General features: G+C 40.5%; 1 protein-coding gene across 5 annotated transcripts in view; it reads left to right on the top strand.

The window, feature by feature from the left end:
* Positions 1 to 18022, top strand: part of OGT (O-linked N-acetylglucosamine (GlcNAc) transferase) — a 36929-nt gene extending 18907 nt beyond the window's left edge. For 2 of the 5 annotated variants that reach the window (XM_022560996.3, XM_022560995.3), the window contains exons 13-22: positions 513 to 671; positions 820 to 909; positions 5675 to 5800; positions 6226 to 6396; positions 6510 to 6626; positions 6717 to 6887; positions 8527 to 8679; positions 10559 to 10811; positions 11035 to 11158; positions 15797 to 18022. In XM_022560996.3, coding sequence (XP_022416704.1) covers positions 513 to 671; positions 820 to 909; positions 5675 to 5800; positions 6226 to 6396; positions 6510 to 6626; positions 6717 to 6887; positions 8527 to 8679; positions 10559 to 10811; positions 11035 to 11158; positions 15797 to 15971 — 1539 coding nt within the window. In that variant the 3' untranslated portion in view covers positions 15972 to 18022. Of the gene's footprint in view, positions 1 to 512; positions 672 to 819; positions 910 to 5674; positions 5801 to 6225; positions 6397 to 6509; positions 6627 to 6716; positions 6888 to 8526; positions 8680 to 9866; positions 10495 to 10558; positions 10812 to 11034; positions 11159 to 15282; positions 15325 to 15796 lie in introns of those variants that run through there. The other 3 variants (XM_089904380.1, XM_022560997.2, XM_089904381.1) reach the window with 3 other exon arrangements.
* The last annotated feature ends 6643 nt before the right edge of the window (positions 18023 to 24665 follow it).

Raw genomic sequence — 24665 nt, 5'->3', positions numbered from 1 at the left:
TGTGTCCTGTCTTGATCATAACCCCTTCCATTCTATAAGGTGGAATCCTTAACTGAAATACTTAACAGTAGGCTGATGGTGTTTTCCTTTAATTTTGAAACCATAGTTTTTATAAAGTGTTTGGTATTTTCTACTCACCTTTGAGAATTAGAGCAGTACTTGATCAAAGGTGGGAATTTTCTCAGCAGAATAGAGCAGAGTGCTAGGTGTAATTGTGTTTTTAAAAAATGCTTCCCTACAGAATTTTCTAAAATGCAGGGTTTGTCATGCTCTTCCCACTCTGCTTCCTTCCTACAACTTTAACTTGCTTGGGCTACTTCATAGGCCTCAGGAACAGGTCAAAGTATGAAGCATATTATACCAATTGCTAAGGTTGTATTAGACTGGTTATATGAATTAAAGAAGTATTCTGGGCATACCATTTCTAACAGGTATGCTTTTAGTCAGTTTTCCTAGATGAAAATTTACATATAGACTCAACTTTACTAACAAGCACTGAATTCCATTGGTAGATAAATGTCCTTCATAAACCACCATATGAACATCCGAAAGACTTGAAGCTCAGTGATGGTCGACTGCGTGTAGGATACGTGAGTTCTGACTTCGGGAATCATCCTACTTCTCATCTTATGCAGTCTATTCCAGGCATGCACAATCCTGATAAATTTGAGGTAAGACTAGTGTTGCTCTAGAGTCGCTATTTATAAAACCAAACAAACCCACAGTGGTAGCTTTATAGTCACCTTTAGGTGTTAAGCCCAGTGTCTTTTGGAAAGATTTGAGCCAAGGTTATTAAATATACTATGTGCTGCCTTTCAGGTATTCTGTTATGCCCTGAGCCCAGATGATGGCACAAACTTCCGAGTGAAGGTGATGGCAGAAGCCAATCATTTCATTGATCTTTCTCAGGTATGTGAAACTCTTATACTTACAACTTTCTTTTTTTTTTGAGTCCTCTCCGTCTTTTTCTTGATGAGTCTGGCTAATGGTTTATCAATTTTGTTTATCTTCTCCAAGAACCAGCTTTTAGTTTTATTGATCTTTGCTATTGTTTTCTTTGTTTCTATTTCATTTATTTCTGCTCTGCTCTTTATGATTTCTTTCCTTCTGCTAACTTCGGGTTTTGTTTGTTCTTCTTTTTCTAGTTCCTTTAGGTGTAAGGTTTGATTATTTATTTGAGGTTTTTCTTGTTTCTTGAGGTAGGACTGTAGCTATAAACTTCCCTCTTAGAACTGCTTTTGCTGCATCCCATAGGTTTTGGATCATCGTGTTTTCATTATCATTTGTCTCTAGGTATTTTTTTATTTCCTCTTTGATTTGTTCAGTGATCTCTTGGTTATTTAGTAACGTATTGTTTAGCCTCCATGTGTTTGTGTTTTTTACATTTTTTCCCCTGTAATTGATTTCTAATCTCATAGCGTTGCGGTCGGAAAAGATGCTTGATGTGATTTCAATTTTATTAAATTTACTGAGGCTTGATTTGTGACCCAAGATGTGATCTATCCTGGAGAATGTTCCATGCGCACTTGAGAAGAAAGTGTTATCTGCTGTTTTGGGATGGAATGTCCTATAAATATCAATTAAATCTATCTGGTCTATTGTGTCATTTAAAGCTTGTGTTTCCTTATTAATTTTCTGTTTGGATGATCTGTCCATTGGTGTAAGTGAGGTGTTAAAGTCCCCCACTCTTATTGTGTTACTGTCGATTTCCTCTTTTATAGCTGTTAGCAGTTGCCTTATGTATTGAGGTGCTCCTATGTTGGGTGCATATATATTTATAATCGTTATATCTTCTTCTTGGATTGGTCCCTTGATCATTTTGTAGTGTCCTTCCTTGTCTCTTGTAACATTCTTCGTTTTAAAGTCTATTTTATCTGATATGAGTATTGCTACTCCAGCTTTCTTTTGATTTCCATTTGCATGGAATATCTTTTTCCATCCCCTCACTTGCAGTCTGTATGTGTCCCTAGGTCTGAAGTGGGTCTCTTCTAGACAGCATATATATGGGTCTTGTTTTTGTATCCACTCAGTGAGCCTGTGTCTTTTGGTTGGAGCATTTAATCCATTCACGTTTAAGGTAATTATCGATATGTATGTTCCTGTGACCATCTTCTTAATTATTTTGGGTTTGCTTTTGTAGATCCTTTTCTTTTGTGTTTCCCACTCGGAGAAGGTCCTTTAGCAGTTGTTGTAGAGCTGGTTTGGTGGTGCTGAATTCTCTTAGCTTTTGCTTGTCTGTAAAGCCTTTGATTTCTCTATCAAATCTGAATGAGATCCTTGCCAGGTAGAGTAATCTTGGTTGTCAGTTCTTCCCTTTCATCACTTTAAGTATGTCATGCCACTCCCTTCTGGCTTGTAGAGTTTCTGCTGAGGAAGCAGCTGTTAACCTTATGGGAGTTCCCTTGTATGTTATTTGTCGTTTTTCCCTTGCTGCTTTCAATAATTTTTCTTTGTCTTTAATTTTTGCCAGTTTGATTACTATGTGTCTTGGCATGTTTCTCTTTGGGTTTATCCTGTATGGGACTCTCTGCGCTTCCTGGACTTGGGTGGTTATTTCCTTTCCCATGTTAGGGAAGTGTTTGACTATAATCCCTTCAAATATTTTCTCTGGTCCTTTCTCTCTCTCTTCTCCTTCTGGGACCCCTATAATGCGAATGTTGTTGCGTTTAATGTTGTCCCAGACGTCTCTTAGGCTGTCATTTGTTTTCATTCTTTTTTCTTTAGTCTGTTCCGCAGCAGTGAATTCCACCATTCTGTCTTCCAGGTGACTTATCCGTTCTTCTGCCTCAGTTATTCTGCTATTGATTCCTTCTAGTGTAGTTTTCATTTCAGTTATTGTATTGTTCATCTCTGTTTGTTCTTTAATTCTTCTAGGCCTTTGTTAAACATTTCTTGCATCTTCTCGATCTTTGCCTCCATTCTTTTTCCGAGGTCCTGGATCATCTTCACTGTCATTATTCTGAATTCTTTTTCTGGAAGGTTGCCTATTTCCACTTCATTTAGTTGTTTTTCTGGGGTTTTATCTTGTTCCTTCATCTGGTACATAGCCCTCTGCCTTTTCATCTTGTCTATCTTTCTGTGAATGTGGTTTTTGTTCCACAGGCTGCAGGGTTCTTGCTTCTGCTGTCTGCCCTCTGGTGGATGAGGCTATCTTAGAGGCTTGTACTTCCAACTTTTTATTTTGAGCAAATAGTGAATAAAACTGTTGGTGTGTAGCTTGTATCCTCAATTTTCTTTTTTTAATTTAATTAATTTATTTATTTTTGGCCGCTTTGGGTCTTCATTGCTGCCCATGGGCTTTCTCTAGTTGTGGCGAGTGGGGTCTGCTGTTCATTGCGGTGCACAGGCTTCTCATTGCGGTGGCTTCTCTTGTTGTGGAGCACAGGCTCTAGGCGCGTGGGCTTCAGTAGTTGTGGCACGTGGGCGCAGTAGTTGTGGCTCGTGAGCTCTAGAGCGCAGGCTCAGTAGTTGTGGCACATGGGCTTAGTTGCTCCATGGCATGTGGGATCTTCCCGGACCAGGGCTCAAACCTGTGTCCCCTGCATTGACAGGCAGATTCTTAACCACTGCGCCACCAGGGAAGCCCATATCCTCAATATTTTCCATGACAGGTATTTAACATCAGCTACTACATACCTGTGGGCCATTGCTTTGATCTTATTTCCTTGATTGTTTACATTTATTACATTGCATTTATAATCAGCATGGATTTTTGCTGAGTTTGCAAATGAAATAGAAATATGGTGTATTTGTGTGTGGACGTAAAACTTCTCTGCGGATTGAGCTAGCACTTGTGACAGTAGATACCTAATATTACCTGAATAAATTGAACAAAATGGTGGCTTGGAAGAAGAACAAAAAAGTCATTTAAAGGGCCTTTGCCGGGCTTCCCTGGTGGCGCAGTGGTTGAGAGTCCGCCTGCCGATGCAGGGGACATGGGTTTGCGCCCCGGTCAGGGAAGATCCCACATGCTGCGGAGCGGCTGGGCCCATGAGCCGTGGCCGCTGGGCCTGCGCGTCCGGAGCCTGTGCTCTGTGACGGGAGAGGGAAAAAAAAAGGGCCTTTGCCTTTGGTTTTCTTTATTTCTATACTTGCTCCATTGCTGTTTCCTCTAGGAGCAAAAGTTTTATGATAAATTAATATTGAAACCTGTGAGGGAATGAATTTGCTGCAGGTATGGACTAGAGTTTTTTCTTATAGACGCTGTTGGCCACTTTGGTGACTAACAGAGGTATGTATGGTATACCCAGTAATTCATATATATGAATCATTGAAGTCCTAGCAGAAGGATTGTGAGACTCTTGTCATTTCATAAATAATTTCTACCAACGTCTTTTGTGTTATGACTGTTGCTTTGGAAATATACCTGACCATTTTTGATGTAGGGTTGGACTCTCTGTGACCAAGAAGAATATGGCCCTCCACCTCTGACACCTTTTAGGATTCACTGCTTATTGACTGAAGTCTAAACTCTTTAAAAATATATATTTATTAATTTTATATATATATATATATATATATATATATGTAAATTGAAACGTAGTTGACGTACAGTGTTATGTTAGTTTCAGGTGTACTACATAGTTATTTGCATACATTATGAAATCACCATGATAAGTCTAGTAACCACCTGTCCCCATACAAAGTTATTGCAGTATTATTGACCATATTTCTCATGTTGTATGTTGTATCCCTGTGGCTTGCTTGTTTTATATCTGGAGGTTTGTACTACTTAATCCTGTTCACCTATTTTGCCCCCTCCCTCCCTTCCCTCTGGCAACTTTTAAATGGCTGAGGAATATTCCATTGTGTATATATATCACATCTTCTTTTTCCATTCATCCATTGATGGACACTTAGGTTACTTCCATATCTTGACAATTGTAAATAGTGCTGCAGTGAACATTGGTGTGCCTATATGAAGTCCAAGCTCTTCAGTGTGGCCTTCGCAACCTTTCTAAACAAACAACCTTGTTTGCCAGTGCTTTTCACCCATCATTAGCCCTCAGTTATACCCTATATCAAACAGAAGTGATCTACCCATTTTTTAACCCTACCATGCACTTTACTCTGGTTCTTTATTCATACAGTTCTCTGTTGAGATTGTATTCTGTCCAGCTCCCTCAAACTCCTATCCATCTTTTTAAAAAATTTATTTATTTATTTATTTTTGGCTGCATTGGGTCTTTGTTGGTGTGTGTGGGCTTTCTCTAGTTGTGGCGAGCAGGGGCTACTCTTTGTTGGGGTGCGTGGGCTTCTCATTGCGGTGGCTTCTCTTGTTGTCGAGCATGGGCTCTAGGCACGCGGGCGTCAGTAGTTGTGGCACGTGGGCTTAGTTGCCCCACAGTGTGTGGGATCTTCCTGGACCAGGGCTCGAACCCGTGTCCCCTGCATTGGCAGGCGGTTTCTTAACCACTGACCCACCAGGCAAGTCCCAAGCCTAGTTGTTCATACATTCAGTCTAGAGGTAAACTCTCCTTCCTCTGTGTCCTGTTTGTGTAATGCTGTGGGCCCATTTTAATGGTACTTAACCATGTTTTTACCCCGCATTAATGTAATTTGTGTTGTTGCCACTTTTGCATCTGGGAATTTGAATTCTGTTCAATGCCATTAAGACTAATTGAGTCAGTTTTAGATTATACATAGTATAAGTTCTTATTTTTTTATTCCATAGATTCCATGCAATGGAAAAGCAGCTGATCGCATTCATCAAGATGGTATACACATCCTTGTAAATATGAATGGTTATACCAAGGGTGCTCGAAATGAACTCTTTGCTCTCAGGCCAGCTCCTATTCAGGTAAAGGAAATAATGATAATTATTCACAGTGTTTATTGGGCTAAGAAGACAGTGATAGGTTTTTTCCCCTCTTTGGTTAACTGTCCTTTGAAACAATAGGACAGACATGCTTGACTTAATGAAAAAAAAAAAGTGTAGTTCTTGAAAATGAACAGGGACAAAGAATTTTGAGTGAGAACACAGTGCCCACAGGAACATGTATATGGAGACATGCAATTTGTAGTTGGATGTAAACCGTTGTTCTGTCTTGTAAATTGGAAAAACGGTTTAGCACTTAGAAGTTTAGTCTAAAATATTACTTGATTGCTCTTGGCTAAGGAAGTCCACCCTCCTTGGTTGTTGGTTTACTTATTTAATTTTAAGCTATTTTGCTGAAGGTTCTTAGTCAGTTTTTGGTCTGATTTTTTTTTTTTTTTTTCTTTTAGGCAATGTGGCTGGGGTACCCTGGGACTAGTGGCGCGCTTTTCATGGATTATATCATCACTGATCAGGAAACTTCACCTGCTGAAGTTGCTGAGCAGTATTCTGAGAAACTGGCTTATATGCCCCATACTTTCTTTATTGGTGATCATGCTAATATGTTCCCTCACCTGAAGGTAGGTAGAAAAACAGTGCTATAGGGGAATTGCAAAGAACTGTAGTCATTTATTTCCTTGCTGCTGTTCCTGTGCATCCTAAAAGATATGTCTGAAACTTTTTTTTCGATTAGAAAAAAGCAGTCATCGATTTTAAGTCCAATGGGCACATTTATGACAATCGGATTGTGCTGAATGGCATCGACCTCAAAGCATTTCTTGATAGTCTACCAGATGTGAAAATTGTCAAGGTCAGAACCTGGTCAATACTGTCATTGAAATTAAGTTATCTGCATTTGGGATCTTTTCCCTAATGATGTATTTTGTGTAATTATTTTAAGATGAAATGTCCTGATGGAGGAGACAACGCAGACAGCAGTAATACAGCTCTTAATATGCCTGTCATTCCTATGAATACTATTGCAGAAGCAGTTATTGAAATGATTAACAGAGGACAAATTCAGATAACAATTAATGGATTCAGTATTAGCAATGGACTGGCAACTACCCAGGTGAGAAGAGAATAATAGAACATACTATCTACCACCAAGTATACATTTATCTTCTTTACATCTCATAACTCTAGGAGGTAAGCATCATTACTTCTGTTTTATAGATGAGGAAATGAATTCAGTGGAAACTGGCATCTTATATAGGTTTGTTTGATTTTAAAAGTCTCTTGGATTCAGCCAGCAGGTTACTTAATGAGAGTCTTCTGTGTTAATACCTTGTTATTCCCTGCCTGTGGCTTTACTCTTACCAACGGTGAACTGTCTGTAGGCATCATACAGTGTCTTGCTTCTGTAAGTCATCCTTTCCCCAGTTAAATCTCACTCATCTTTAAGACTTTCAGTTCAGACAACTCCGCCAGGAATCTGTTTCTGTCCATATCCCTGACCTCTCCTTCCCTGCTCCATTGGTACCTGTATTCTCTGCTCTTGTAGTATTTGGGATATATCTTTACATCCAGCACAACACATTATAATTCCCTGGGTTTGTATGTATTCTCCACTGAATTGAATTACTTTAGGGTCCGTTTCTTAGCCACAATAATGAAGTACGTGCTGAGTAAATATTGGGTTGGCCAAAAAGTTCGTTCAGGTTTTTTTATAAACTTGTATGAAAAATCCGAATGAACTTTTTGGCCAACCCAATATTATATATTGCATACTTGAATAAGTGAATATGTAACTCTGTCAAGAGATCATAAGGCAAGGATCTCTGACCTCTTTAGGAGTTAACAGTTTTAGTGGTATAGCAGTTTATACAAAGAATGCTTGAAATGAATTAAGGTAAAGGAATTAATCACCTGTAATGTGTATTGGGCCTGAACTGTCCTTTGAAACAATAGGGCAGACATGCTTGACTTAAGGAAAAAAAAGTATACTTCTTGAAGTGCACAGGTACAAAGAATTTTGAGTGTAGAACAACACAATGCCCGTAATGTATGAGATGTCTACCACACCTGGAATAGTTACATAACAAGGTAAGGCACTACCCAGATGTGTGGGAATTGCAAGATAAGACTGTAATTGTGTATGTAGATGCTCAGAAATAGAGCTGAACAATGAGGAGAGGCAGTTTTAGTAGAGATTTTTCAGTAATTTAAGTTTAGTCTTGAAAGGTGGGTGTGACTTAGAAAAGGATATTTCGTACATGCGGAAAAGAGTGAGCAGAAGCTTGCTGTTGGACTAATAGGGTTTTGAAGAGAACTTTTTGGCTAGAGTGAGATGTTTCATAGTGCAGTCCTCCCCAAATTAAGATAATGCTCTAACTTTTTTCCTTTAACTTAATGTGTCATGAATATATTCTCATTATAGTTCAACGACATTACTTTTAATGGTTATACCAGTTTGCATCGTAAGGATTGTTTATTGATTGAAAAATAGTCAGATTGGGGACTTCCCTGGTGGTCCAGTGGTTAAGACTCCGTGCTCCCAATGCAGGGGACCTGGGTTCGATCCCTGGTCAGGGAACTAGATCCCGCATGCCGCCACTAAAGACCCCACATGCTGCAATGGTGCAACGAAGATCCTGCGTGCCGCAACTAAGACCTGAAGCAGCCAAATAAATAAACAAATATTGAAAAGAAAAGAAAAATATCGGACCATGTTTACTTTAAATATAATCATATATTTTTTCTTGTTCTAGATCAACAATAAGGCTGCCACTGGAGAGGAGGTTCCCCGTACCATTATTGTAACCACACGTTCTCAGTACGGGTTACCAGAAGATGCCATTGTGTACTGTAACTTTAATCAGTTATATAAAATTGACCCATCTACTTTGCAGATGTGGGCAAATGTGAGTGTGCGTAGATTCATTATTAATGTCCAGAGATTCTCGTAAAGATTCTGTATATAGGTCGTCTTGCTGAGGCTGCCCCCCCGTCCTCCCATTCAGGAGCTATTGTGCTAGATTATTGTGATAATCTTCAAAAGAGCTGTAGATTTCAGCAATTTTTGATTTGTCCTTCAAGTGTGTAAATATCATATAATGAACTTTTAAACTTTATGTGTTCAAACGCAGGGATCAGCAAACTTTTTCTTAAAAGGCCAGGTGGTAAATATCTTTGGTTTTGCAGTCTATACTCTCTGTCACACCTACTCAATTCTGCCGTTGTAGCAAGAAAACACCATACTCATCATATAAATGAATGAGTATAGGTATGTTCCAATAAGTTTTTATTTACAAAAACAGGCAATATGCCAGATTTGTCTCATAGGCTATAGTTTGCCAACCCATGGTCTAAGCTGATAGCAAAGCTGTTACGTATACTCATCCACATTTTACATCATTCCTGCAATATTGTAGAGTTAGAACCAGGAAGGAATTGGCTTATGCCATTACTTCTCAGTCATTTCATCATACCAGTTTGCATAAGCAGGACCTCTGAAGCTTCTAAACTTTGCTATCCATATCTGCCTCTTTTTCCGTAGAGCCTAAAATGGAGATAATTCTTGGTTGACTTTTTTTCTGATTAATATCTGGGTTTTTTGGTCTGTTTTCTTTTTTTAAAGGAGGAGGGAGGGTGGAGAAGAGGAAGCAGATGAGTACAGGTTTACTATCCCTGAATCTTCACTTCTCCATTTCAAAAAACCTGAAAACCAAAAGCATCTTCATAAGTTTGTGGTAAATTTATTTGGTTGGCAGCCACACTGCCTGAACTGATGCTAGGCTATTTATGATTCTTTATTTATTCCATTTAGTGTGAATATTCCTACATCTTGATTCAGAGACACTAATATGTTGGTTTGCAGGGAGTTGCCGCTGAGAGTGTTATGTAATTTATATATACTGTACTACTTCTTAAAAATCTGAAATTTTCTAAATTCTGAAATCCATCTGTTCTCATGGCTTTCAGAGATGGGATGGTGAACTTGTATGATACATTGAGTAGATGTAGGTCTAAATCGGGTTGGCAAACTATGGCCGATGAGCCAAATCCAGTCCACTGCTTGTTTTTTTTGTTTGTTTTTTTATTTTGGCAGTGTGGCATGCGGAATCTTAGTTCCCTGACCAGGGATCGAACCTGAGCCCCCTGCAGTGGAAGCATGGAGTCCTAACCACTGGACCACCAGGGAAGTCCCAGCTGCTTGTTTTTGTAAATAAAATTTTATTGACACACAGCCATGCCTACTTACTTACATATTGTCTATGGCTTTCCAGTGACAAGGGCAGAATTGAATAGTTATGACACAGTCCATGTTGGCATCAAAAGCAACAGTATTTGCTCTCTGGTCCTTTACAGAAAATGTCTGCTGACCCCTGATCTAGATTAGGCAAATAAAGTTTGGCAGGTGTGAACTAACTTTATTTGTTGTACCATGGTGGGGGATTTAAAATTTGAAATGGAAAATTCCTATCTCATGGACAAAAACCACTCCTAGTATCAATTCCCACAGGACATAGCTGCCTCAGATTTTGCCAATTAGTAACTTGTTTTGTGTCTTCTTGCATCAGTCTCCTTTCTTTGAACTGTCTTTGGGGACAGCTAAGCAGAACAGGAACCTATAGTTCAGTTGATCTAATTCATCTATGTGAAAGAAAGACTTAAGTTCGCGGTAGGCTGCTATCTGGGTGAAAAGAATAGAGTATGGTAGAATTACTAGAAATTTATGGGAGCCTTTCTTGAGAAGGGCAGAGCTGCTATTAATACTTGCTCTTGTTTTCCCTATTTTAGATTCTGAAGCGTGTTCCCAATAGTGTACTGTGGCTGTTGCGTTTTCCAGCAGTAGGAGAACCTAATATTCAACAGTACGCACAAAATATGGGCCTTCCACAGAACCGTATCATTTTTTCACCTGTTGCTCCTAAAGAGGAACATGTTCGGAGAGGCCAGCTGGCTGATGTCTGCTTGGACACTCCACTCTGTAATGGACACACCACAGGGATGGATGTCCTTTGGGCAGGGACACCCATGGTGACTATGCCAGGTGAGTTGCTTCCTTGTTCTTTTTAAAATCTCCTTGGGAGAGACACTTCCAGGTGAAATCATATGTACTAGAAGCAACATTTAGGGCAAGATGATAGAAAATGAGACTTGTTCAAGTCTGAACACTCTTCATCTGCATCGTGTGGATATTTAACATAAATAACATTAATAACTTTGTGCTATTTGCATTCTCAGATGTGCAGTTGTTATCTTTCTTATTGCAGGAGAGACTCTTGCTTCCCGAGTTGCAGCTTCCCAGCTCACTTGTTTAGGCTGTCTTGAGCTTATTGCTAAAAATAGACAAGAATATGAAGACATAGCTGTGAAACTGGGAACTGATCTAGAATAGTAAGTAAACTTTTCCATGAACAAATTATATGGTGAGGTGAAGGAAACAAGAAAAATTTAGAGAGAATATAGGTGTTATGAAGTGAAATCATAAAATAAGGGTAATATAAAATAAATGAATTAGTTGTATGCTCTCTGGATGGGAGAAGGACTTTTTATTATTTTAATTTAATTTAACTTGTTATTTATTTTTGTGGCCGCACCATGTGGTGTGCGGGATCTTGCTTCCCCAGCCAGGGATCGAACCTGTGCTCCCTGCAGTGGAAGCATGGAGTCTTAACCACTGGACCGCCAGGGGAGTCCTGAGAAGAACTTTTTAAACTTCCATAAATAAAGTGATCATTAGGTTTCACTATGTAGAGTAAATGGCTGAATAAAAGTAAGTCAAGAGAATTAAAAGATGTAAACTAGCTATACTTCAATAAAAAAAAAGAAAATTAAAAGGCAAACAAGAGGGAAAAAAATCTGTTCCTTAATGTCAAATATTAATAGCCTGGCTATATAAAGACTGAAGAATATTTACATTTTAAATCCCTTAATAGGAAAGTAAGCAAAGAAATGACAACTGACTAAAGTAGAAATACAAATGGTTAACAAGAAAGTTTCAACCTCTGTAGTAGAAATAAATATTTATTTTTAAATTTATTGGCCTTGCCACCCGCCTTGTGGGATTTTAGTTCCCTGATGAGGGATTGAACCCACGCCCTCGGCAGTGAAAGCGTGGAGTCCTAACCACTGGACCACCAGAGAATTCCCTAGTAGAAATAAAATAACATTGAGGTACACCCATTATTTACCTATAAAATAAAAGATTTTTAATATGATACCAATGATGAGGGAGCATTGAGGTGCTGACCTTTTCATACATTGGTGAGTAAATTGGTAGTCTTTTCAGAGCCCTTAAAAAAAAAAAAAAAGCTAGACCTTTGACCCTAAGAATATCCTTGTGTTAATATTTGGGCATGACTTAAATGCCCCTAAATGGGTGGGAATTAGAGAGATGATGCTTAAATAAATGATGCTTTATCCATACAATAAAATAGTGTTTATCTCTTAAATGAGATTTTTCTTTGGGTATTACATGTGATTTTTTTTTTTCTTTGTGTTTTCTGACAAGTAGCATATTATGTAGAAGTTTAAAGAAGCACCCTCTTTGAGTCGGACTTCCTGGGTTTGAATCCAGGCTCTCTCACAAGCTTTGTGACTTTGGACAAGTTAGTCTCTATGTGCCTTGGTTTTTCCATCTGCAAAATGGGGATGAATGATAGTACCTACCTTGCAGAGATGTGAGGATTAAAAAAAAGTGTTACCGGTCAGAATGGCCATCATCAAAAAATCTACAAACAGTAAATGCTGGAGAGGGTGTGGAGAAAAGGGAACCCTCTTGGACTGTTGGTGGGAATGTAAATTGATACAGCCACTATGGAGGACAGTATGGTGGTTCCTTAAAAAACTAAAAATAGAACTACCATATGACCCAGCAATTCCACTCCTGGGCATATACCCTGAGAAAACCATAATTCAAAAAGAGACATGTACCACAATGTTCACTGCAGCTCTGTGTACAATAGCCAGGACATGGAAGCAGCCTAAGTGTCCATTGACAGATGAATGGGTAAAGAAGATGTGGCACATATATACAATGGAATATTACTCAGCTATGAAAAGAAACAAAATTGAGTTATTTGTAGTGAGGTGGATGGACCTAGAGACTGTCATAAAGAGTGAAGTCAGAAAGAGAAAAACAAATACCGTATGCTAACACACATATGGAATCTAAAAAAAAAAAAAATGTTCTGAAGAACCTAGGGAACAGGACAGGAATAAAGATGCAGACGTAGAGAGTGAACTTGAGGACACGGGGAGGGGGAAGGAAGGGTAAGCTGGGACGAAGTGAGAGAGTAGCATTGACATGGATGCACTACCAAATGTAAGATACATAGCTAGTGGGAAGCAGCTGCATAGCACAGGGGGAGATCAGCTCGATGCTTTGTGACCACCTAGAGGGGTGGGATAGGGAGGGAGGGGATATGGGGATATATGTATACACATAGCTGATTCTCTTTGTGATACAGCAGAAACTAACACGCCATTGTAAAGCAATTATACTCCAATAAGGATGTTTAAAAGAAGAAAAAAAGTGTTCCACGTAAAGCACTTGACAACAGTTCTTGGTACATAGTAAGCATTCAACAGATGTATGTTAAGCATTTATTTATCATTTTCAAAATTTTCTCCCCTGAACATCATATACAGCTAAGAAAAACTAGTGAAAACTTTGAGCCCAGGCATTAAAAAATTAATTTACATGTCCATCATCCCAGAGATAACTACAGTAAATAATTTAGTGTATTTTCTTTTTGGAACTTAGTTGACTTCATGCACTACTTTTTCCCAACATTTTATTATGAAAAAGTTCAATTTTATAATAAACACTTATATACCTACCACCTAGCTTCTGCCACTGATAATTTTACTGTACTTTTATCACATTCCATCTGTTTATTCCTATATCCATTTAGAAATCCATCTTATTTGAAGTAAACTGCAGATATCAGTATTCTCCCTAAATACTTCAGAATGGCCATCATTAACTAGAGTTTAATACTTGTTTCTTTTGTCTTTTGAGGCAGAATTTATATACAGTGTATACACAAATCTTTTTTTAAATTAATTTTACTTTTTTAGTTGAAGTATAGTTGGTTTACAGTGTTGTTTCTGGGGTACAGCAAAGTTGATTCAGTTATATATATATTATATACACATGCATATTCTTTTTCATATTCTTTTCCATTATGGTTTATTATAGGATATTGAATATAGTTCTCTGTGCTGTACAGTAGGACCTTGTTGTTTACTTTATCTACAGTAGTTTGTACCTGCTAATCCCAAATTGGAATACACAAATCTTAAGTGAGTTTTGAGAAATACCTTTATAACCCAGGCCTCCAACAGCATGTAGAACATTACCATCACTCCAGAAAGTTCCTTCACACCCCTTCTCAGTTGGTCCTCCTCACCAACCCTCAGAGACAACCACTGTTCTGAATTTTTTTTCCACCATAATTTATTTAGTCTTGCCTTTCTGGAACCTTATACAAATAGAATCATACAGCATGTACTCTGAAGGCTTCTTTCAATCAGGATAATGTTTTGAGATTCATCCGTGTTGTTGGCTGATATCAGTAGTTCATTCCCTTTTATTGCTGAGTAGTATTTCAGTGTATGGATGTACCACAGTTTAACCATTCTATTGACGTACAGAACTTTATTTATTTATTTAGTTTTAAATTTATTTTATTTTAGTTATTTTTGGCCGCTTTGGGTCTTCATTGCTGCGCGCGGGCTTTCTCTAGTTGCGGCGAGCGGGGGCTGCTCTTCGTTGTGGTGCGCGGGCTCCTCATTGTGGTGGCTTCTCTTGTTGCGGAGCACGGGCTCTAGGTGCACGGGCTTCAGTAGTTGTGACACACGGGCTCAGTAGTCGTGGCTCGTAGGCTTTGGAGCACAGGCTCAGTAGTTGTGGCGCACAGGCTTAGTTGCTCCGCGGCATGGGGGATCTTCCCAGACCAGGGCTCGAACCTGTGTCCCCTGCATTGGCAGGCAGATTCTTAACCACTGCACCACCAGGGAAGCTGACATACAGAACTTTAAAAATAACACAAAGGTATTTTTATTTGGAAGATAACATTAATACGGTCATGGTTGGGTTGAGGCCAACAGATATGCATAGCTGTTTTACTAGTTTTGGCACAAAAAAACATTAAAACAACCTTTTTATTGTTTTTAAAAATGCACAAGAGTATTCCAGCTTCTGGTTCTAAAGTAATAACTCTCTCTGTATAAGAATAGTCTCATGACAAATGATATATTCACAACAGGAGGAGAGAGAATTCTATCCTCTTTTCCCCAGAAGAATTGATTGCTTTTTTTTCCTGTTTCTGAACAGAACCATAGTCTTGGTGATATTAGGAACACTTTTTTTTTATATCTAAATAAACAACTCAGTTCATGTACAAGGGGAAAATTAAAGCAGTAGATGTACTGTATTTTTTCCCCTTGAGTGTTTTCCTATTTCATTAAAACATTCATAAAATGAATACTTCCATCTTATGTTTGTGCCTTAGCTATTGTAAATGATGCTTCAGTGAACATCTTTGCATGGTCAGGTATGTCTGCATCTCTGATTATTTCTGTTGAATAGATTTAAAAGTGTTATTGATAGGTCATAGGGTTATGAACATTTATGGTTCTAATAGACAACATTGCTAAGTTGCGTATTAAAAGGGTAAACAGTTTACGTTCCAACCAGTAGTACGTAGGAATAGACGTGTCATTGCCAAGTGTTATTTTTATTTTAAAGGTAGAAATAAGATGAAGTGGAGAAAGCATGGTGTCTCTTGGATATGCTTATTTAGGAAAGAACAGTGTTTTCAGGGGACGTGGAGGTGAACTCCGTTATAAGTGTTTAACATTATGTTAGCTGTGACCTTTCACTTTTTTAGCATTGAGGTAAAGGAGGGCCAATCAGAAGAGAAAGTTTGGTTATGTAATTTACCATAAAGGTGTCTAGGTGTTTATGGGGGCTAGTTCTGAGTTTCTGCTCTGATTTGTAAACTTGAATCTCTTTTTTTTATTCAGCCTGAAGAAAATTCGTGGCAAAGTCTGGAAGCAGAGAATATCTAGCCCTCTGTTCAACACCAAACAATACACAATGGAACTAGAGCGGCTCTATCTACAGATGTGGGAGCATTACGCAGCTGGCAACAAACCTGATCACATGATTAAGCCTGTTGAAGTCACTGAGTCGGCCTAAATAATGACTGTGTGCACAGGAGAATTACCCTGTACCTGAGCCTCAACCTTCTGGGGGAAAGGGAACTACTTTTTACTTATCTGTACAATATCATGTTGCAGATGGGTGACAGACAATGATAAGAAATAGCACAGCCAGACTTGCTTCCTGCATGATCCTGATAGGGAGAGACACAAGAGATGGGAAACTGCTGTTCCACAAGGAGTCTCCATAGAATTTTGCAGCAGCCAGGTGTTGCATAAGTCTGGAAGGTCTGATCTCCCTTGGTCTTCCATGGGATGGATGGTTAGTGTGGAAGGGAGATAGAGATTGCCCAGCCGTTTTGTGATTGTCATGGATTGATTGAGTCTTCTGAATTTTTTTCTTTATATTTTGGGTATTGGAGCTTTTAAAAATGTTTGGTTTCAGGTATTTTTATTCATGTGAAGTATATATAATTCTCTTGAGATAAGGTTTTAAGCTAAAATATTCCTTGTTTTAGTTTCTGAACTCTACAGATAAATGGGGACTTTGCTGGTGTAGTCTTTTTATAGGTTTTATAAACCACTTGAGCCTATATCAGTCATTTTAGTGTCTGACATAATGTTTGGAACTATCAGTGCTTTGTTGGTTTATAGATGATGGCTTAAATTCTTTTTCTGGTCCGTTTCCTTCTTCCCTTCCCCTCACTTTAAAAATTCTCCTGTAACTTGGCTAACAAAAACCCAAGTCTGATTCAAAACCTCCCAGAGTGTTTCTCTTAAACACATCATCTGGTGCCAAATGAAGATTCTTAGGAGTGATTATTAATTCTGAAGGGCACAGTTGTGGTACTGTCACTGATGATAATAATAATGGATTTTTGGCCCAGAGTTTTGACCTATTTCACCAGTGTTTTACCGTTGACTGCCCCTCTATGCTGCTTCCAAAAGTGATAGTGTGTGATACGATTTTTACTTTCATTTCTAAAGTTTGTTTTTTTTTTAAGTGAGTCCTGTTCTTCCTTTTTCTTTCAGCAGAAATGAAATCCCAGGTAAGTATAAGTATTCAAATATTTGATCAGTAAGTCACAGTTATCTCCAGTACATTAAATAACTTTCATCAAAAAACATTTTATAGGTAAAAAGCTCTGAAGGACCAGCTGTGTATATGATAATTATGTTTCAGACCTTCCAGGGTATTATATATAATAACTTGTCTTCTGGACGTGGTCTTGAAGTCTTTATGGATTCAGCCTCAGTAGTAGCGAACTGCACTGCTACTTGGTTTGGAGTACAAATTAGACTTTAGCCCTCCTGGAGGTTGAGTTTTTGGTATTGAAAACCATAGGAATAAAATTATTGTATTTCAACAAAGGATCGAGGGCTTGAGGCTTAAACAAGCCAACATATGAATATATGTTTTTGTCTTGCTGTACTGCACATATGCTGTCTAGTAACAGATATTTTGTCTGCTAGTAGTGTTCTAGATTATGTCTCTCCACAGCGCTGAGGCAGTGCACCTATTCTGTAGTTGCAGCTGATGCCTGAATGTATCCTAGCTGACAAATTATTGATTAATAAGAACTTGAATTTCTGAAAGATTTGTACTGTTAACCAAAATCTGAGCAAGGAGTCTCAAATGTAATTCTTAGCCAGAATTACATGTTAATGAACCATTTAACAGTGTAAATCAAGGAACATCAGTGTAGGGATTTCTTTTAATTTATTTTTTACCTGCTTGAAATATCAGTTAAAGGTTGCCAGCTTGGTTGCAGATGAACGGACGTTTGAAGTTCACCAAACTACTTAATGTGGAATAGGATAATAGACTTCCAACGCCCTCAAGGCTGTGACCTTGCAGCCATTTTACATAGCACATCATCCTCCTATAGGGGTGAACCTTTCCCTGGCCCGAAAAGTAGCCGCTCTGGTTGAAGCTTTGCTTATTGTAACAGGCTTTTGTTTCCAGGTAACATGTCTGTGGAAGGCTTAATTCTGAATAGAGATATAGATATTACTGGAAACTAATTGTTTTTTCTATTATACTCTGCTTTATCAAAAAAGTAAAACATTTAAATTGTGCTACAGAAATTCAGATGTTGTCTTGCAATCTTTAAACAATAAATGAATGATTTGCCCTTAATATGGCTGATGTATTTTGTGTTCTGTTAAATTGAGCATTGGATGGAACAGTAGGGTCCTCCAGTTATGAAATCTATATTTGAACAGCTCCAAACAACAGAAGGACCAGATTTCCCTACAGTGCAGCTATGATAGTAAGAATTATTTTGTTTTCTCAGCCAAGTGTGGTGGAGCATGGGTCAGGTTGGTGTATGATCCATTAAGACTTAACAAAGCCTGAGACTCCCAGCACACGCATTTGTGTTTGTTCCTGTTCAGCTTATAATCATTCTGGCTTCTTCATCTACCCTTGTAGTCTCATTCTTTATGTGGACTATTCCTTCCCACTCTGTATGGTGATTGAACTCAACCACCAGTATGAGGGAGAAGAATATCCATGCATCAGGGACCAGAACAGGCTGTTTAGCTGCCTGTTTTCTCAGAGATATAACCAATTTTTTTTCAATAAAATGTTAGGTAATTTACCTCCCAAGTTCTGTGGATTGAGACCCTCAAAGCCCTAATGTGGGTTAGTGTTTGTTTCTTGGAAGATGGGGCAAGAAAGATGTCCAGTAGATTAGTCATAAGTTCTTTTTTTTTTTTCTAATATCTGTTTATTTGACTGCATCGGGTCTTAGTTGCGGCATGTGGGGTCTTCTCCTTGTGGCGCGCAGGGTCTTTTCGTTGTGGCGCATGGGCTTCTCTAGTTGTGGTGCGCGGGCTTTAGAGTGCGTGGGCTCAGTAGTTGCGGCGTGCAGGTTTAGTTGCCCCACAGCATGTGGGATCTTAGTTCTCCTACCAGGGATTGAACATGTGTCCTCTGCATTGGAAGGTGGATTCTTAACCACTGGACCACCAGGGAAGTCCCCATAAATAAGTTCTTACCCCCACCCTCTTCTATCTATTAGGTATCTGCATCAGTTATTTGCAGTCTACTTCAGCTCCTCCTGCCTTCAGTCTAAAGGAGTTGCTTGTGCACCTTGAATAAACTTGTGTAACTTACCATTTGATTCCAATCCTAAACCCACTCTTTACTTGAAGCACATGCCTCTTAACAATATTAACTACAGCTAATGTTCAGAGTCTTTGCCCAAACCTCTGAGGCACACAGTTATGTAAGCCCCATTTTTATGGAATAGGCTTGTAGAGGTAAACTTGCAAGTTTCTTGTAAGTGATAAGGTTATAATGATAAGCCCTTATCCCATTCCCCATCAACTCAGAAAGTACCTTTTTTTTTTCGGTACTCGGGCCTCTCACTGCTGTGGCCTCTCCCGTTGCGGAGCACAGGCTCCGGACGCGCAGGCTCAGCGGCCATGGCTCACGGGCCCAGCCTCTCTGCGGCATGTGGGAGCCTCCCGGACCGGGGCACGACCCCACGTTCCCTGCATCGGCAGGCGGACTCTCAACCACTGCGCCACCAGGGAAGCCCCAGAAAGTACCTTTTTATATGTAGGCAGTTTGGTGCTTAAGACTAACTAGTGCTGCTGGAATTTGCATTCTAGCTCCCTGTCATTTTTTAGCCATGTGATCTCTGTAAAATGAGAGTGCTAACACTGCCTACTTTTTTAAAGTGTCGTAAGGATTAAATTCATATAAAAACACTTGGAACAGAGCCTAGCATGAAATAAGCTCAGTGTCATTAATGTTTTTAAATGCAGGGACGTTTTATATGTATTCTGTTGGCCAAATGCTTAAATTATGAGATGTATGGGTTTTTGCCAGAGAAACGGGCACAATCTAGAAAGCCTTTGCTGCCCCCGTTTGTTATTCTTGGTGTGTCGGGAGTGAGTGCCCGAAAGCTTCAAGTAACTAATTTCTCTTTATCTCCGGAGTTCGGAGGGGTCTGGAAGCAAACATCATAGTTCAGTGTTGCCTGGCAGTTCTGAGTTGCTGCCTCCCTCTCATCAAGGGGGTCTGACCCCTCCCCCACCCCTCCCTCCACCCCCCTCCCCGTGCCTCCCCGCGCCACCCCGCGCCTCCGCTTTGTTTGGAGGGGGGCTAATGGACTTAGTTGGGCAGTTCAAGCAAGGAATGGGGCTCGCTTATCCAAGTTCTCACAAGGATGAAACTTTGTTCGGGAGGATTTGACTCGGTTTTTCCCTGTCGCCCCAAAAATTAATTTAGGGATCGCCAAACTACAAAAATGGGCTTGTACCCTGTGCGTGAAATGGTACGTTCCGGTAAAATTAGCGATACCTCGTGGAAGTGGTAAGCTTGATTCCGGAAGCACTATAAATGGGCGCCAAGTTTGAGTTCATAACCGCGAAAATTGCCTGGTTTACCGCACTGTGATAGGTGGGTACAGGGAGGGCGGGAATACGTCAGTTCCTATCTCCCGCCGAGCCTGGGCTCTATAAAAGCAGCGTGTTTCACAGTTGCTCGGCACATTGCACACCTTCCACTCCCAGTCAGAGGAGAGCGGCGGCGATTCCATTGGGCCAGAGGCAGCAGAAGCAGGTAGGTGAAGGGAGAGTACCGAAGCGGAAACAATCTTCACGCTCGTCCTAGTTGAGCTGACTTAAAGTCAGGACCACCATAAGCCCTGGACACTGTCCGTGAGCCTTGAGACTGAGATTTTGGCAAAATATTTTGCCCGTTTCCACTTAAAGCTTTTGGAAGAAGGAATTTTTTTGTGTGTGTTAGTGATATTAACTCCGGGGGGGCTTAACTCTGGGGGTTGGGAGGCAGAGATAACCAGTTGGTGCATTAGGGAGTAGAGGCCTGGGAGGTGGCGTACAGTTGTAGGGGGGACTCTAGGCCTGAGTGGTGGAAGGCCAGCAGGCTGATAGAGGTTGGAGTAATGTGTGGAAGTAGGGGCAGGTGGAGGATGGGTAGGGGTGTGCATGGTGGGGGGTCGATGCCTGATCAGCTAGGGGCAAGAGACGGAGCGGGGAGCGGAGGAGTCAAGGCCCAATTGGTGCAAGGCCGGCTGGGGGCGCTGGGAGGCGAGATGGGGGGATGGGTCTAGGACCGATGGTGCAAAGCTGCCAGGAGGGGGGAGGGGTCCAGGCCTGTTGGTGTAAGACCTCCTGGGGAGAGAAGGCGAGAGTGGGGGGAGGAGTCGAGACTTGATTGGTGCAAGGCTGGCTGGGGGCGCTGAGATGGGGGAGGGGCCTAGGCCTAATGGTGCAAAACTGGCTCCAGGCCGGAGTGGGGGAAGGGTCTAGGCCTGTTGGTGTAAGACCTCCTGGGGAGAGGAGGCGCGAGCAAGGGAATGGAGGGGTGTGTGTGTGTGGGGGTGAGTGGAGGTGTCGAGGTCTGAGCAAGAGGGGGGAGGGGTCTAGGCTTGATTGGTGCAAAGCTGGTGGGGGGTGGGGGGTTGGGGGCAGGGAAGAGGTGGAGAGGTGGAGGGGGCTTAGAGAGGAGGTGGAGCCGAGGGGTGGTGAGGCGGAGTGAGGAGGAGGGTTTGAGGCCCCGTTGGGGCGGAAGTTGGTGGAGGCGTGGGGCGTGGAGGCGTGGGGGGAAGGTGACCTGATTCCCCGTGCGAGTAGGGGGATGGGGAGACTGAGTTGGATTGAGGTGTGTGTCGGGGTGTAGCCTGGTCTGTGTAAGACTGGCTATGAGCAGGAGTAGGGAGGTGGTGGAGGGTACGGGGGTGTGGGGGGTGGGAGCGCGTGAAAGCCTGATGGAAGACTTCCTTGGGGCATGAGGCGGAAGTAGGGGGAATGAAGATGTGGGGAGAGGGGAGCGCCGGTGGTGATGTAGGGGGTGGTGGGAATACATTTAGGGTCAGAAGAGCATTGGGCCGGGGACAGAGTAGTACATGCTAAAAGCCTTACAGTGGGGAGAAAATTGATCTGGGGGCTGATAAATGAACGATTGTCCTCCCTGCACATCTCTATAACAGGTGGTGGTTGAGGCGGCTTAACATCAGGGGCCACTATGGGCTTTGGGCTTTCTAATGGATAAACGAAGAACCTTGGTGGGGCAAGGTGGGAGAAAGGTCAGCAATAAACAAATTTAAATACTTCTCATTTCATAGAGCAAAGTTTTGGCTTTAAGTTGGGGTGAAGAAGCTGCTCAAAGGTAAATGCAGAACGTAGAAACATCTAACTGGTTCTGGTTTCCTTTCAAACGTATATCCTTGTCCTGACTACAGACGCGGACATGTCCAAAGCGGAGGATGGGCGTTGGAAGAACCAGGATGATGATTGGTGAGATTTGAAAAATTCTCTTTTCTCTTAGTTTAGTCTTACTCTGTTGGCAAAACGACTTTCTCAAAAAGGATATGTTTATGTCACTTAGAGTCTACAGAGTGTATAATTTGGTTAGTCATAAAATGAGAATTGTGAAAAGAGAGCTTAGAATCATGGGAGTCCAGCTTCTATCCAATGCATGAATCCTCTGTATAACAGCTCTTTTAGTGGCCAGGAGTGTACAACTTCATGAAGCAACACAATGCAGTGTTGAATATGTGTAATTTCTAGAAAGTTCTTCATTCTGGTGAACTTCAAATCTGTCCTTTTGTTACTCCCAGTGTTCGCAGTGCTGCCCTCTTGAGGTATGCAGGTGAAGTATTTTTCTTCTCTGGGATAGGTATTTTAGGATAGTTGCCTCATCTCCTCTAAGTCTTCATTCTCCCAGAACACTGCTCTGTTTTCCTCCTTCACAGGTAAGATAAGCATACAGATAAGTGTCTGGTATGGGAGAAAGTAGAGACCATAGAATAGAGAGTCTGGAAATAGACCCCAATACATATGAAAATTTAGTTCATGATGAAAAAAATGACATTTCAAATCACTGGGGAAAAGATGGATTCATTGACAAATAATTCGAAGATAATTGGTTGACCATTTGGAAAACAATAAAAATTGGATTCTTACCTCATCACTCCTTATACCAAAATAAATTACACTTGGATAAAATATTTAAAAATAAAAAAATGAAACCATTAAAAATGCTAGAAAATATAGCTGGATTTTGTTTCCAGTAATTTTGGAGTGGGGAAGGTCTTTCTAAATTTGATATCTAACAAAAGCATAAAAATGACAACAAACTGGAAAAATATTTTTATTACTTATGATAAAAGGCTATCTTCCTTAATCTACAAGGAACTTTTAAAAGGAACAATTATGGAGTTCCCAGGTGGCCTAGTGGTTAGGATTCCGGGCTTTCACTGCCATGGCTGGGGTTCAGTCCCTGATCGGGGAACTGAGATCCCACAAACCACGTGGTGTAGCCAAAAGATAAATAAATAAAAGCAACAATTTAAAAAGGTGAACAAACAGAAAATGAGCAAAAGTTTTAGAAGGTAGTTCTCAGGGAAAAAAATACAAATGGCCCATAGACATTAAAATTTATTCAACTTTTAATTTTTACTTAAAGAAATGAAAGGATTTTAAATGAGTGAGATGCCATTTTTCATATATCAGATTGGCAAAGATTAAAAAAAATTTTTGATAATACCCAGTGTTGGCAAATTTGTAGGGAAATTTCATACAGTCATGGTGGGACTATAAATTGGTGCAACCTTTTTTGGAGGGCAGTCTGGCAATGTCAGAATTTTAAATGCCCATGTCCTTTGGCCCAGTAATTTCACTACTAGGACTTTTTCTTTCATTTTTAGGACAATTTTATTTAATTTCTGTATACATGTACTCACATATACATAAGTGCAAAAATGTGGTTGCATCATACATGTTCTTTTTTTTTTTTTTTTTTTTTGCGCGCGCGGTACGTGGGCCTCTCACTGTTGTGGCCTCTCCCGTTGCGGAGCACAGGCTCCGGACACGCAGGCTCAGTGGCCATGGCTCACGGGCCCAGCCGCTCCGCAGCATGTGGGATCTTCCCAGACCGGGGCACGAACCCATGTCCCCTGCATTGGCAGGCGGACTCTCAACCACTGCGCCACCAGGGAAGCCCTGCCCTTTTGATTTTTAACTGTAAACTCTGCATCCTCAAGTCCTTTCCCCTGTGGTCCCTTTCTCAGAATTCACTTTCATATCTTTAAATAGAAATATACCACTTGGCAAAAAACAGGCTTCTCACTGATAGCTAATGATACTCAACCAACATTCTTGTCCGGTCTTTGTGCAGTACGGACTGAGCAGCTTGTGCCTTCTAATTTTTCTTCTCCTACCCTATTGTGATCTTCATTTCATAAGCCCTTAAAACCTTTTTGCATTTCAGAAACTCTGATTGATGGTTCCTTTCATTTGAGATTTTTGACATTTGGTTGCTTATGACGTTAGTAGCCTTTCTTTAAAACAGAATGTATTTTATTTCGCAGTTGCATTCTTACTGTGGACTCAAGCAGTGATGAAGAACTTGATTACTGTAAGTAGAGTCCCCTCAAAGCAGTAATTTACAATTTAAAGCATAATTTAGCCATGTCTCCGTAGAGATGACTAAAATGTGATTTGGGACATTTGATGTAAGCTGTCCTAGGTTTGTCTCCTCTAGGGCTCGTTCTAGATTGGCAAAGCAAAGTTTATTTCCCTACTATGAGGAGCAGAGGAAGTTCTTTGTGCTTCTTTTCCAATTTGCTTCCTTTACTTTTTTCATTCAAGGTCTCCTTACATTTATTTCTTCTCTCTCATGGGAGATGTAAGAGTCCACCATAAATTTTGACCAGCTGTAATTTATGGACTTTGGTTTTAGGGAGTTAAAGAC

This window comes from Delphinapterus leucas, chromosome X (assembly GCF_059928025.1).
Source record: "Delphinapterus leucas isolate spDelLeu-1000000601 "Yukka" chromosome X, BTC_Dleu_Yukka2, whole genome shotgun sequence".
Classification (NCBI taxonomy): domain Eukaryota; kingdom Metazoa; phylum Chordata; class Mammalia; order Artiodactyla; family Monodontidae; genus Delphinapterus; species Delphinapterus leucas.
This window is presented reverse-complemented; position numbering and strand designations above follow the sequence as displayed.